The sequence below is a fragment of the Pyxicephalus adspersus genome, chromosome 1, assembly GCF_032062135.1.
Source record: "Pyxicephalus adspersus chromosome 1, UCB_Pads_2.0, whole genome shotgun sequence".
NCBI lineage: Eukaryota > Metazoa > Chordata > Amphibia > Anura > Pyxicephalidae > Pyxicephalus > Pyxicephalus adspersus.
Window position 1 is genome coordinate 1,611,123 of NC_092858.1, and position 15,336 is coordinate 1,626,458.

Consider the following 15,336-nt stretch of genomic DNA (forward strand, 5'->3'; position numbering starts at 1 on the left):
TAGAGACCGGTGACATCACTGAGAATGCGGCCTATCCAATCACTAGAGACCGGTGACATCACTGAGAATGCAGCCTATCCAATCACTGGAGACCGGTGACATCACTGAGAATGCAGCCTATCCAATCACTAGAGACCGGTGACATCACTGAGAATGCAGCCTATCCAATCACTGGAGACCGGTGACATCACTGAGAATGGGGCCTATCCAATCACTAGAGACCAGTGACATCACAGAGTGCAGCCAATCCCTGGGGGTCATTATAGAGGTCGGGCCCCTATCATTTTGCCCCTCTTTATTCTCTCATGTTGATATTTGCTGCAGATAAATCTGCAGGTTGCAGCGCTGATATTCGGTATGCCAGGGGGTCAGGGATTTCCTGTAACATGCGGTGAGCTTGCTGTACTTTCCCCTCACATCGCAGTGACCACTTCCTCCTCATAGCACTCCATGCTGTTTGCTGTTTCATATTTCTGTATTACAGAGACCTCTCTATTATATCTATCCGGGTGTATTATGAGATCGGTGACTGTGTGTGTGCTGAGATTGTGCTGCAGCAAATCCCTGAACAGTCCAGTGTAATTTCCTGAGTTTATCTCAGCCGGAGTCAAGTCTTCCATCTGACACACAGATCACTTGTAGTAATTTACCCTCTGGGCAGCTGGATATCCTATTATTATATTAATATAGCATTGATCCTGCCAGAAATTCAGTGCTATCCCATGCACTTCTATCACAAATATCAGAACGTGTGCTCAGAACATGGAACACCCCTCCCCATACAATATACAGGAGGGGGGGTGTTCTGTAGTACTGTTTTAGGGTGACAACACTACTCCTCCATAGATTCTATACAGAGGGAGTTGTCATCCTAGGACAGGAAGTGTTTATTGGCAGGATCACCAGACAGCATGCCACTGGCCCCCCGATGGCTGGAGATGAGCTCTGCAGGTCCTGTAAGAGTTGGCCCTGGGGATGGGGGACACAAAATCCTGGATCCCTCAGTGCTGGAGGACAGCATAGGAGGGGGAAGGATATGAAAAAGTGCTTCCGACCAATTAAAATCCCCCAAAACATTAGCTCCTCCCACTCTTTACCTGGGTTGGCTAATTGATGGCTGTGTGTTCCTCAGATTGGTGGAGCTGTAAAGCTTTTACCTGTCCAGGATCCGGAGGTGAATTACTTGGAGCTTCCAGGCCTTGGTGTCAGGAAGTCTGCACAGGAGATTCACCTCTAATGGCTGAAGATGAGGGGTAGAGGTGATCAGAGGTGGGGGGCAGATGGTGCTAGAGGTGATCAGAGGTGGGGGGCAGATGGTGTTAGAGGTGATCAGAGGTGGGGGCAGATGGTGCTAGAGGTGATCAGAGGTGGGGGGCAGATGGTGCTGGAGGTGATCATAGGTGGGGGGCAGATGGTGCTGGAGGTGATCATAGCNNNNGGGCAGATGGTGCTGGAGGTGATCATAGGTGGGGGGCAGATGGTGCTGGAGGTGATCATAGCTGGGGGGGCAGATGGTGCTGGAGGTGATCATAGCTGGGGGGCAGATGGTGTTAGAGGAGACGGTCAGAGACTGCAGACATATTACAATAGGGAAGCGTTAATTGAGACTGCTGAAGATCACTGAGATTATGGTCGCTGTGCAAATCAATGATCCCAGCCCCAGAGTCTGCTAAGGGCCACATATACTTACCTAGGTTGGGGACCAGATTATTGGAATGTCTGCGCTGGTGGTGTCCATGTCACCAGTAGCAGCCAATCCCATGGTGTTTTTTTTCCAGGGTCACTTAGAACATGACAGAAAATCCTGATTGGCTGTGACAGGTAACACAGATTCTCCAATGTCAGATCTCTGATTGGTTGTACTTTATGCTCTTAACATCTGAACACCCCAAACCTCTGACAAATCACGAAGCAGAATCGGTAGGGGGAGGAGCTTAGACACATAAATAGACCTGAATGAGCTCCTGAGTGTGCATAACAGAAAAAATAAGTGACAGTGATCCCTCCCTTCAGGTAATCCCGCCCCCTACAGGTGATCCCAGTGCTCCTGCTGCATCCTCCATAAATGAGATTCCCCCTGGTGGTGGTAATGTGGTAATGGCGGTAATTAAAAAATCGCTACTTTTGAAAGAACCGCTGTATGTAATGAGACAATGATGGGCAGTGTGCAAAAGTAACTTGGGGGCCCTCACTAAACATATATTTGGGGGCCCCTGTTGGCTGTTGAAGCTTTGGGGCCCTCATGCAGCAGCACACTTTGCACCTCCCTATACCACCCCCCCTGTATTGGGGGTCATACATAGGAACATCACAATCCGAAAACTCCACCCCCTTTCCCCCAAAAATCAACAAAAAGCGACATAAAATTTGGTGTATGAAATTTATTAGGAAACAATGAAAATAAAAACGGAAATCCGTCTGTTCCCCTTCACGAAGAATTTCTGCTGTAAAACAATCGCTGAGGTCACGTAAGTAATAAGCGGACACACCGGGTGAGTGGCACAACTGCTTTACATTATCTACAGAGATATATACACACGTCATTACACAGCAACTGCGGCAGCGCTTCCCCCTCCATGTCTGACATCATACGCCCCATGACATCACTAAGCATCTTCCCTGCAGCAACCAATCAGCAACCTGCATTCCCTGCCACGCCCCTTACGCCGCAGCTTTGTGATCAGGAATGGCGGCATTGCGCAGATTTGATCTTGCTGGGTTTCCTATTGGACGGCACTTTTTATGGCGCTGAGAGCGATGAATTGATAGCTTGGGGTAATCAATCAGCAATATGGCGGATAAAGTGATAGAAGATGAGAATGATGGTAATTTGGTCCTTTGGGATGGAAATGACCCCGACTCTTATAATTGCCCCTCACTCCCTGTATTGTCAGTCTGGTGGGGCATTTTTTCTTCTGATTTAGTGACTGTGCTTTACTGCTCCTCCCATGAAAGCCTATGAGTCTGATCTGACTGGCTGAAAGCGCTGTCAGTCTTATCTCAGCAGGTGGCCGGTAGAGGAAGGATCTACGTCCTAATAGAAATATGCTACAGAAAAGGAATTGATGATTTTAAATATGTGAATGGTAAAAATTTACTTTGGTTCCCTGGTGAAGGATTTCTCTGAATGGTTTTCATATAAATAGCCCTTTGACACTGTGTTACAAACACAAAGAATTCGCTGCCATCCTCGCCCGCCATCCGGGGAGGTCATTGTTCTGCAATAAAGCTCCGCCCACTGCCCCCTTAATAAATAGCCCAGGGAGAGAGTGGCCGAGGTTTAACATTAACCCTGCGTGTGCACGGAAAGGTACGGAATTTTGAAATAAGAGATTTGATTGGCTGTGATCAGAATGGGGCGGAGCCCAGGCTGTCATGGTTTGACATTGTATTTGATTGGTTGCTGCAGGAAAGCGCTGTCACGATGTTTCCTCGTATATGTTAATGAGCTGCGATATGGAACATTGAAAGGCCACTTTTCTGGGATCAGCAACTGAATCATTCTAAGCGAGCTACATCCAGCAAAACTTATAGCTCCGCCCCCATAAAGGGGGAATCCAATCATTGGACCCCATTGTCACCAAGGGGCGGAGAGTGAGAGGACCGGGAAGTCACATGATCTGCAGAGAGCTATATGAGTGAAATATGCTGGAAGGAGATCAGAGGAGGCCATGGAGTCCGGCTGGTTTTCCCATTCTGGGTGTTGATAAAAAAAATCATTAAAATGGATAAAATGATGGAGATCAGCTGGGGGTCCGGATGATGTCCCAGAAAGAACTCCGCTGATTGGCAGCCCTCAGCTCATGAACCTCTATCTGAGGGCTGTGTGCAGTCTCTGAGCCCTTATCTGAAACCAGCCAATGGGGGGGCAGGGAGGTTGTGCTCGGCTCTGTGAACGGACTCGTCCATGGATCCGCTCCATGGTCACCGATTTCTGGGACCAGAACCATTTATTAGTGGGAACCCCAAGGTAACTGCAGCGGGCCAATGAGTCAGTAAACCGCACTCCTTATATGGGCCTTGGCTTTGCTCCTCCCCCTGCTGTCTCACCATCCAATGAGAAAATCTCTGAAGCTAACACGCATAAGCAGAGTGATTTTGCCAAAGCTGATTGGCTGAAAAAATGTCACCAAGTCATGTGATCATGTGTGAATGGCGTTGTAGAAAAAGAAATCAATGTCACTGGCAGCTGTCCCCCATGTGTAACTAGAGAGACCCTGCCAGGTGAGAAAACTTCCTATATTCACCCCTTTGGGGGCCCGGGGCTCCTTCCTCCATTTCATTCCCATACTGCAGCCACTATCAGACTCTTTCGGCCTTTGGCACCTCCAGGACCGTTTTATTACACCAAAATCCATCAGATGCCCCCCCCCCCCTTCCTCTCCCCGCCCCCACTGCATCCTTCAGAACATCCAAAATCCACCTTAAAGCTAACTTACTACTACAACCAAGCTCTGAAAATTTCCCTTCTCCCTCTCAGCCAATAGAAAATCATCTCTTAGAGAGGGGAACGTGGGGGGGAGGAGCTGAATTTAGGCTCCATATGATGAATGTTCCGGTTTCATTACTCACAGGCCCACTTTTCAGAATAAGTCTAAGAAACTTCAGTACACAGGACAGGTCCACTTTAAAGAGAACAAGTCATCTCTTTTTTACACCATCAGGGTAAAATGCCCTGAAAGTGCTGTGTTCCTCACTCTGCCTGTAGGGGGAGCTGTATATATTAGGGGGGCTTCTTTCACAAATGGAGCCATCGGCAGAAGAAGTGAGTATCTTTGGCTACTTGTTAATATTTTTCTATGTTGGCCGGGCCCTAGGCTGGTAGGGATTACAGAGGATCAGACCACACTAGTGAACACAGGACACAAGGAGTTTTGGACTCTTCCAATATATAAAGAGACAACTTTCTCTTTCCAATCAACCTGTCACAGTTACCTGTTTCGTTATCAGTAGTGAAGGATTGCTGAGTGGCTATGGAAATAGTGGACTGTCCCTTTAAAAATGGGAGGTAGCCAAAAATAACAATCCTCAGAGGTGTGATCCTCATGGGTGGGGCTGTAAAAATCTTAAAGGGGAAGTAATCTAAAAATGGCTGATGGAGTCCATGGTGGTCGTCTGAATCCATAAAAGGTTTTCCTCGCACGTCTGAGCCTGAAATGTTCCGTGAGGAGGTTGGCAGTGCTGATCCTTGGTTCGCTCGGACACGACAAGCATTGACGGCATTACAGGCCTCCGTGTTGTAGACAAACATGGCACGGCACACAGACCACCTGGAGGAGTTGACACTAGAGATCTCCCCTTGGCCAGGGGAGGGGCGGGGAATCAGGCGACAAGCGTTCGTCGCGGCTCAGTGTTATTCGTCGGTCACCGTGCCATTAAGTCCCTTTGTGTCGGTGCAGCCGTTCATCTTATAGTCATCCTCCATGCTGCCCGGGATGTCATACTCCTCGTCCAAAAAGTCTAGAGAGTTGTTACTGGGCAGACCCCGGATGGTGAACTTGTTGGACACGCGCATCCACTTGACACGATTGGCCGCCACGATTTCATAGAGTTCAGCCGAATGGGGGAACAGCTCCTTCAGCAACCTGCAAAGAGAAAAACACAGGGATCATAAAACATGGGGGGTCATAAAAACACAGGGATCATAAAACATGGGGGGTCATAAAAACACAGGGGTCATAAAACATGGGGGGTCAAGAAACATGGGCGTCAGAAAAATATGAGGGGGGGGCATAAAAACATGGGGGTAATTAAACATGGGGATCCAAATACAGGAGCGTCATAAAACATGGGGGTCATAAAAATATGGAGGGGGCATAAAAACATGGGGGTCAAAAAAACACATTTTAATTTTACATATTTATCAATGATATTAACCTATTTATAAATATTATTTCCCTCTCTTACCCGCTCTCCTACATATAAACATCTGATACCGATATCATTTTATATATTAAAACTATTATTATCCTTCTATATACTTACTGTGTTTACTATTCTTTTTTATTAATAATTAAATATATACTATTGATTATTCACTCATTAATGATTCTATTATTCATATACCTATTTATTGTTATAAATGAGATATATAAATATCTGAACATTATTAATATTGATAAATTGATTACATTGATAAAAAATGTTATACGTAACAGCAATACTGCTGTCATTATTAATAATATATTGTGTGATAATAATAATAATAATAATAATAACGTGTGTGGTCTCGAAATAACACCCCCTGGGCGAGAAGAGATCAATGTTTGTTTTTATGTTTTGGAACATGTGACCCCATATCTTGCTCTCCCCTAAAGCGGGAAGGGGGGTGAATTATGGGGTGCTTTAGACAAGGGTCGTCTGTATACCCTGAAAATTTCAGGAAGGTACAACGCACAGTTTAGGAGATATGAGGGATGTAACGCTGGGAGTTGGTAAGTAGCATGAATTTGTGCTACTGATGACATCACTACATGCCCACAAGGGTAGCACATGTCCCAGGGGTAGCACATATCCCAGGGGTAGCACATATCCCAGGGGTAGCGTGATCTGATAAGACAGCACCAAGCAGTCGAAGTTCAGTTGAACTTTAAAAAAACTTTGCAAGCCTCAACCCAGCTGGAAATGTCTGCAGAATGTCTGTTATAGAGGAGAAAATGGTGCAAAACTGTGCAGCCCAATGGGATGATGGACAGCCAGATGGAAATCGGTAGAAAATTCTACCAGGGGGACTAAACTATAGGGGGGACTGGTGGGAGTGCCAGGTATACCAGGACCTGATGGCCCTATCAGATCTACTAATTCAGAAGAGGAGAAGCTGGGGGAACTGGAAATCATCAGTTAGAAGGGGGGATTGGGTGAGATTTCGATAGAAGAGGGGGATCTGGTGGGACTGGCAGACATATTTATATAGAAGGGGTAAAGGGAACCCATGGAATGGGGATCTGGTGGTGCTGGCAGTCATGTTGGGGGGATCAGGTAAAGCTGCACAGGGTTTGGCAGCCTCCAGAGGGGTTCTGGGAATGGCTGGAAATGATCCCGGTAATAATCCCGGCACAGCCATAGCTTTGTACATAGGGCCCGGTGATGATGACTGTGGTGCGGCTTCACTCACTTGTAGATGGGCATGGCGATGTGCTCCATGAAGCTGATCTGGAGTTCCGGGATGTAAGCCTTCTCACGGTCCATCATCTCGCTGGGTCGGTTCCCCATGGCTTTCTCCTGCACAGGGATAACATTCAGTTATTATTCTATAAGATTGGGGCAATCCAATGCTGGGAGGAGGAAGCGTGCTTGGGTTATCTCTCCTACTCACCAGGTCTCCCTGAGAGAAGAATTCTTTGTAGATCAGCTCCTGGAATAAGGAAGAGACGCACGTCATCCATATTATACCAATAATTCCTCTTATTTCTGATCACTGATACAACAATGGCTAATGATTTTTATCTGCATGAAACACATTCCTCCATGTAATCCCCATCAAAAAATCTAAACCCAACATCTACCATTATATCACACTGCTACACACCAGCTGAAAGCGTATATCAGGTGCACGGGGGGAGTGGCTGATTTATGAGCATGGAATTGGGTGGAGCTTAGAGGAAGAAGCTCAGCGTGGTGTCACCATAACTGCACCGAAGAGAAGCCTCAGAACTCACCGCGATCTTCCTGGTGGTCGTCCAGCCTTTGGTTTGATCAGAGAGGTCACAGGAGGTCATAAGGAGGCAGATCAGGAGGTTGTGGTGGTGCTTATTTTTGGGGTTATACCCATCTGTGGATGACATTGATCAGGATTAAACAAATTTAAAGCTGGAAAGATTTCCCCAGCATCATGAAAATTATTTAATTTGTTTCCTTTTATTAAGTGTATTTGTTGGAATTATGAACCTAAGAGGAAATTCTTTAGTTGCTGCTGTTCTCCTTTCCACCACTAGATGGGGATGTTTGCCAGCAATTCATTGATACATGATGCATAGTGTGAGAAATGTCAAATATTGGAAAGATGAAATATAAACCCCTAGGCCGGGCATTCTTCACCTTAATACCCCTGAGGAAGCCTGGAAATGAGTTTCAAGTCTTGGAGATCCCCGACTATAACCAACTTATTGAGGATCAGTAATGATCAGTGAAAAAAAGCCTTCCTTTTCATCTGATCTAATAATATTATCATTAAACAGAATTTATATAGCGCCAACATATTACGCAGTGATGTACATTAAATAGGGGTTGCAAATGACAGACGGATACAGACAATGACACAGGAGGAGGAGAGGACCCTGCCCTGAGGAGCTTACAATCTAGGAGGTGGGGGAAGTATTTAAACATCGGCTCCTGCACGTGGAATTGCCCCCAGTACTATACAAGCATTATTAAATAGGAGCAGCCACAGAATGAGGAACCCCTAGAAACCTGAGGAGGAAACCTTATTCAGAATGGCTGCCTTAGGCTGGCAGTGTTTCTGGTATGGTGCTGTTACAGCTTCATCAACCACTTCCTATGATCCGGGGCTGCCCAGGAAGAATGAATGGGGGCAGCAATGAGACGTTTAGTACCTTCCACTGCCACCTGATGTATAATGTTTAAATGCTAGTTCTTTAACAAATAGCTGCATTAGTTTTTCTTTTTCACTTACACCTGGTGATCCTGCCAGTAACATACATCCTGGCCTAGGATAAGAAGGCTCACTGTACAATATCTATGAGTGTTGCCAACCCAGGGGGCAGACAGGAAAAAGTTTGGGCTGGTTCCTATTGGTCCCCCTTGGCTGGGTGATTCCGTATTGTGCACACAAAGCCCCGACACAAAGCGCTTCTCACCGTTTGCCATTTTCTGGAGGTCTTTGAAGATTCGGAGGTGATGTGCCAGGTCAGTGGCCAGAATAATATCTCTCATCAGATCCAACATCCTCTGATAATCCTGTACAATGTCAGAGAAGAAAGAAATGCCATTAATATTGATGAGCTGCGTTCCCACAATGCAACGGGAGTGACCCGCATAACACAATGTCCCCCTGCTGTACCTGATACGAATATAAAGATTCACAGCCACGATTCTGCTGAATGAGGGCAACATAGAGGTCAGTGATGGAAATAAGAAAAGAGCCAAATTCTAGGCCAGGATGAGGATTTGGTATTGCTCTGGGGTGAATCTGGAATGGATTCTGGGTGAAGGTGGGATGAATCAAAGATGGAGCTGAAACTGATCTGGTCTGGATATGGGATAAATCTGGACTGGATCTAGAAGAAATCTTTGATGATTTTGGGATGGATCTGGGATGAATTTAGAAAAGTTTCAGGTTGTGATAGATGTAAAATGTAATGTTGGCTGAATCTGTGATGATTTTCTGGTAGAACCAGGATGAATCAAGGACAGATAGAACCTTCAATTTACAATGACAATGAATAAATCCAAAGGGTGGATTTACAATAATCATTGGTGGATCTAGGATAATGATGGGCAAATCTACAATATTCTGGGCTCGATCAAGGATAATCATGGGTGGATCTATAAATTTCTGGGGTGGACAGAGGGTAAGCATGGGGGATCTAAACTGGTCATGGGTGCTTCTATGATAATCATGGGTAGATCCAAGTTATTCATGGTTGGGTCTAGGATATTCTTGGGTGGACCTAAGATAATATGTACGGATCAAGGATAATATGGTGTGGATCTAAATGAACCATGGGTGGATCTTAGATAATCATAAGAAGATATATAGTATTCAGGGGTGGACTCAAGATAATATGGTATTGGTTTAGGATAGTGACGAGTTGATAAGAAAATATTCAGGGGCAAATCTAGAGAATAGTTATGGGAGGATCTAGAATAATCATGGGTGGTTCTATGATAATCACAAGTGGATCTAAAATATTCTGGGGTGGACCTAGGATAAGCATGGGTTGATCTATGATAATCATTGATGGTTCCAAAATAGTCATGGGTGGATCCAGGATAATCTTATGTGGTTCTATGATAATCATAGGTTAATCTATAATATTCTGGGGTGGACCTAGGATATTCATGGGTGGATCTATAATATTCTGGGGTAGACCTAGGGTAAGCATGGGTCAATCTAATTGGGTCTTGTGTGGTTCTATGATAATCATGGGTGGATCTAAGATAATCATAGGTGGGTCTAGGATGTTCTGGGGTGTATAGATCTAGGATAATAGTGAGTGGATCTAGAAAAATCACAGGGGGATTTTAGATAATGATGGGTGGTTCCAAAATAGTCATGGGTGCATCTAGCATGATCATGGCTGTTTTTACAATAATCATAGGAGGATCCAAGATAATCATAAGTGGATTTATATTATTCCAGGGTGGACTCAAGATAATATGGTATGGATCTAGGGCAATGATAAGTTGATATAAAATAATCATGGGTAAATCTAGAATAGTCATGGGAGGATCTAGAATATTCATGGGTGGTTCTATGATAATCACAAGTGGATCTAAAATATCCTGGGGTGGACCTAGGATAAGCATGGTGGATCTAGAATAATCATGGATATAAATTAGTCATGGGTTGATCTAGGATAATCATATGTGGTTCTTTGATAATCATAGGAGGATCTCTAATATTCTGGAGTGGACCTAGGATAAGCATGAATGGATCTAAAATAGTGATGGGTGGATCTAGGATAATCATGGGTCGTTCTATGATAATCATAAGTGAATGTATTATATGCTGGGCGTGCATCCAGGATAATCTTATGTGGCTCTATGATAATCACGGGTCCATCCTTAATATTCTGGGGTGGACCTAGGATTAGCATGGGTCGATCTAATTGGGTCTTGGGTGGTTCTATGATAATCATGGGTGGATCTAAGATAATCATAAGTGGATCTATACCATTCTGGGGTAAACTCAAGATATTGTGGTATGGATCAAGGATAACCATAGGTGGATCTAGAATATTCATAGGTAAATCTAGAATAGTCATGGGTGATTCTATTATAATCTGTTATAAATCTAGGATAATATGGAGTCCATTTAAATTAATCATTGGTGTATTCAGGATAATAATATGTGGTTCCATGTCCATTCTGGGGTGGACCTACGATTATTATTATTATTAATTACGATAAGCATGGGTGGATCTAAATAGTCATGGGTGGTTCTATGATAATCATGGGTGGATCTAAGATAATCGTGGGTGGATCTAGGATATTCTTGGGTGGACCTAAGATAATATGTATGGATCTAGGTAATCATGGGTATTTTTACATTTATCATGGGTGGATCTAGAATATTCATGAGATGATCTAAGATAATCATAAGTGGATCTATAATTATCTGGGGTAGACTCAAAAAAATGTGGTATTGATCTAGGATAATGATGGGTGGATCTATAATGATCATGGGTGATTCTATTAAAATCTTTATTAGATCTAGGATAATCTGGAGTGGATCTAAATTAATCATTGGTGGATTTAAAATAGTTATGGGTGTTTCTACGATAATCATGGTTTTACGTTTGTTAAATTGTTGTCTTATTACGATTACGAGGGATCATAAAACCCCCCAAACATCTTTGATTTATATTTTCTCTCAGAGCAATTAGAAATTGAAGCGGAGTGTCACCTGGATATCTAGGAATTCTTCCAATGGGGACACCTGTTCAGGTGACAAATACCTAGGAGCAGATTCACCTCACTTCCTGCTGTGTCAGCAGCAATTACATTTTTACATTTACATAAATCATTAGCAGGTAAAACAAACATAAGATTTGTATTGTTATTTGTATAGAAAGACAGAAAATAACAATAATTAGCGGTAAACTCCTGAGCCTCGTTATTTCCCGTATTTACACTTATGTAGCAGGATGAGAACAGATGGCCCAGAAATGAGACCCCTGAGAATACACAACACAATGCAAATACGGAACAGCAAACTCAGCAATGACAGGAAAAACATTGAGCAAAACGTGACAATCTGTGTGAAAGGAATCAGTTGGCTTCCCGCGGGAGGCGCACATCTGCTCTCCTAATCTCCGAGCCGCCTGAGCGGAGTTATCGCATCGGCAGCGGCTCTGGGGATGCAGATTCTCTGCACGTAGAGCCTGCAGGACGAAGCGCAGGAACACTTTGCGTTGTCACATTTCATACAGAGCTGAGTTCTGATGTTACACATTGGCGGAGAATCTCAGTGACCTCTGATGTTTCACATTACAGATGCTGACATTTCTCTGCTTTACAGCTACGTTCTGATTTCCAGATCATTGACTCAAGGAGGCCGGGGAAGCTAAAAATATTACCAAGGGCGGCCATTGTTTCCTCCTTTCCAATAGCTTTAATTTCTTGTTTGTTTTTTGTATACAGAAAATGAGAAATTAAATAGATAAAAGTGATGTCAGTCTGTGATAAAGAGGACCTGTCATTGGATATATTTGTTCATGATCAATGCAGACATGCTGAGCAATATGTCAGTGTGACACTGCTAGGTATTAATTTCCCACATAGAGATGACATGACTCCCCTGACAACGCCAAAGGCTGCTTTCTCTCCAAAAAGGACAGAGCCATCTTTGTTCAGGCATCATCCAGGGTCACTATTCAAATCCTAGACTGGGATGCCAATCCAATGACAGGAAATATTTCAGCATTGTTCTACAGGCTGAATAGTATTAGATAGATCTAGGATAATCATGGGCGGGTTTAAAATATTCTGTGTTGGATCTAGGAAAATGATAGGTGGAGTTATAACATTCTGGGTTGGATCTAAAAAAATAATGGATGGAGCTAGAGTGTGGTGGATCTAGGTAAATGATGGGCAGAGCTACAATATTCTGGGGTGAGTTTAAATTGATGGGTGGAGCTAGAATATTCCATTGTGGATCCAGGAAAATATTGTCTGGATCTACAATATTCTGGTTTGGATCTGAGAAAATGATGGGTGGAGCTACTATATTCTGGGGTGGATCTATCAAAATAATAAGTGGATTTACAATATTCTGGGGTGGGTTTTTGGAAATTGATGGGTGGGGCAAAAATAATATGGGATGGATCCAGGAAAATAATAGGTGGAGCTACAATCTTCTGGGGTGGATCTAAGAAAATAATGGGTGGGGCTACAATATTCTGGGGTGTATCTAGGATAATAATGGGTGGAGCTACAATATTCTGAGGTGGATCTAGGATAATCATGGGTGGATCTACAATATTCTGTGGGTGGATCTAGGAAAATGATAGGAGGAGCTACAATAATATGGGGTCTATCTAAGAAAATAATGAGTGGAGCTACAATATTCTGGGATGTATCTAGGATAATCATGGGTGGAGCTACAATATTGTAAGGTGGATCTAGGATAATCATGGGTGGAGCTACAAAATTCTGGGGTGTATCTAGGATAATCATGGGTGGAGCTACAATATTCTGTGGGTGGATCTAGCATAATGATTATTACTGTACTTGTTAATGCTCAGCGCTTTGGAATATGTTGGCACTTTAAAAATAAAATACAATACCAAGGTTTGGATGAGGATGATGATGGAACGTCACCACGGGAACACTCACCTTTCTGTTGAACTGTTCAAAGATGTTGCAGCCCTGTGAGTTGAGGATGGCGATGGCCTGAGCGAAGTGATGTCTCTGCGGGAATACAGAATACAAGATAAACTCTTCTTTAATAAAAATTTGTTTTATATCTGTTATATGAAGTGTGGGGGGTTTTTGACCCTCTGTCAGATTTTTATTGCATTCCATGTCTCTATGTGGGAGATTCACTCTTTTTTTTGTCCTGGTGATCACTGTGACAAGATAGAAATCTAAAATGTTACACCAGGACAGGAGATGAGAAACCGACCTGTCTGCGGGATTTCTACTCACTTCCTGTTCTTCTTCAAGATGGGGACAGAGACCCAATAGAAGCCTAGAAGAAGAAGCAGCCATTCGCCAGTCTATACAAAGCTTTAGCAAACAGCTAAATCTACAGATGATAACCCCTGATAAAGGATTCACATTTCTGTTCATCCATTCCTGAGATATTTAGTGACTGACTGGTGACCAGGGTTTTCCATAATGCAGTTCAGCAATAGAACTGGGTCACCTCCCCGCCCCCAGATTCCTATTGGACAATAAAGACATAGCAACATAGAGGCCATCAGCTCTGCTCACTCTGTTCTCTCAACCTTCAGAGACTGATTGGCCCCTAGTGGCCCCAATACTGAGCTTGTCTGCACCCATGGAGTGGAAACCGTTTACTTTCAGATTTTGAAAGGAGACCAAATCAGACATTGGGTCTGATTTATTAAAGCTCTCCAAGACTGGAGAGGATAACCTATAGAGGAACCTGGGTGATCCAGCAAACCTGGGATGGATTTTCTGTAAATCAGTGGCCTATGTTTTTAATTGTGGAGAGGAATAATTTCAGGTTTGCAGGATCACCCAGGTTGTCCCACGATCTATATTCTCTAGTCTTGGAGAGCTTTAATAAATTAGGCTCAATGTGCTCAAAGTCATCCCTGCAGGAATTCAATCATAGATAGACATTGATTGGACTCTTGTAGGATTTTCTTTATCCATATAACTCTCTGCTGCCCACTGGGCCATGGCAAGAGTGGAGCGACCTGTGGACCCCCAGCAGAGTATTACATTGGTCAGCCATTGAAGAATCAAGTTGAGGCATTAGTTGTCGCATACAAAGCAAGCGTGTCACAGAAATTCAATACGACCACCCAAAGAAATCCCTTACCTCCATCACAGACCCCTCCGAGCTGTAGAGAGCAGCCAGCACAGACTTCTGCAGAGAATAAGAGAGAATGATGAGTAACATTCCTGCACTCGGGAGAAGAGGTGACAATCTGAGACAGTGTGGCCGAAATACACAATACCCCAGACATTTGGCCCCACCATGAAAGAAGAGGATCTTTATTACTGCCACAAAAGCTGACAGAAAGATCCATGGGAGCCTCTTATAATGGACACAACAGGTGTATGGACCCCAGAACCCAGCACAGGGATAGTGGGAACCCCTCATAATGAGAACAGCAGGTGTATGAACCCCAGAACCCAGCACAGGGATAGTGGGGACCCCTCATATTGAGCACAGCAGGGGTACAGACCCAGGGACTCAGCACAGGGATGGTGGGAGACCCTCATAATGGACACAGCAGGTGTATGGACCCCAGAACCCAGCACAGGGATGGTGGGAGACCCTTCATAATGGGCACAGCAGGGGTATAGACACAGGAACTCAACACAGGGATGGTGGGAGACCCTTTTAATGGGTACACCAGGGGTACAGACCCAGGAACCAAGCACAGGGATGGCGGGAACCCCTCATAATGGGCACAGCAGCCCCTTGGCGGGAATCCCCAATGGGAATAATGTGCA

At 44.2% G+C, this 15,336-nt stretch overlaps 1 protein-coding gene across 1 annotated transcript in view; it reads right to left on the reverse strand.

Moving 5' to 3' along the window:
* Positions 1 to 2,366: 2,366 nt before the first annotated feature.
* Positions 2,367 to 15,336, reverse strand: part of PDE2A (phosphodiesterase 2A) — a gene marked incomplete in the record, with an annotated part of 140,582 nt that continues 127,612 nt past the window's right edge. The window contains 7 exon segments of the mRNA XM_072398578.1: positions 2,367 to 5,585; positions 7,115 to 7,221; positions 7,316 to 7,354; positions 7,659 to 7,771; positions 8,817 to 8,916; positions 13,519 to 13,593; positions 14,696 to 14,743. Coding sequence (XP_072254679.1) covers positions 5,354 to 5,585; positions 7,115 to 7,221; positions 7,316 to 7,354; positions 7,659 to 7,771; positions 8,817 to 8,916; positions 13,519 to 13,593; positions 14,696 to 14,743 — 714 coding nt within the window.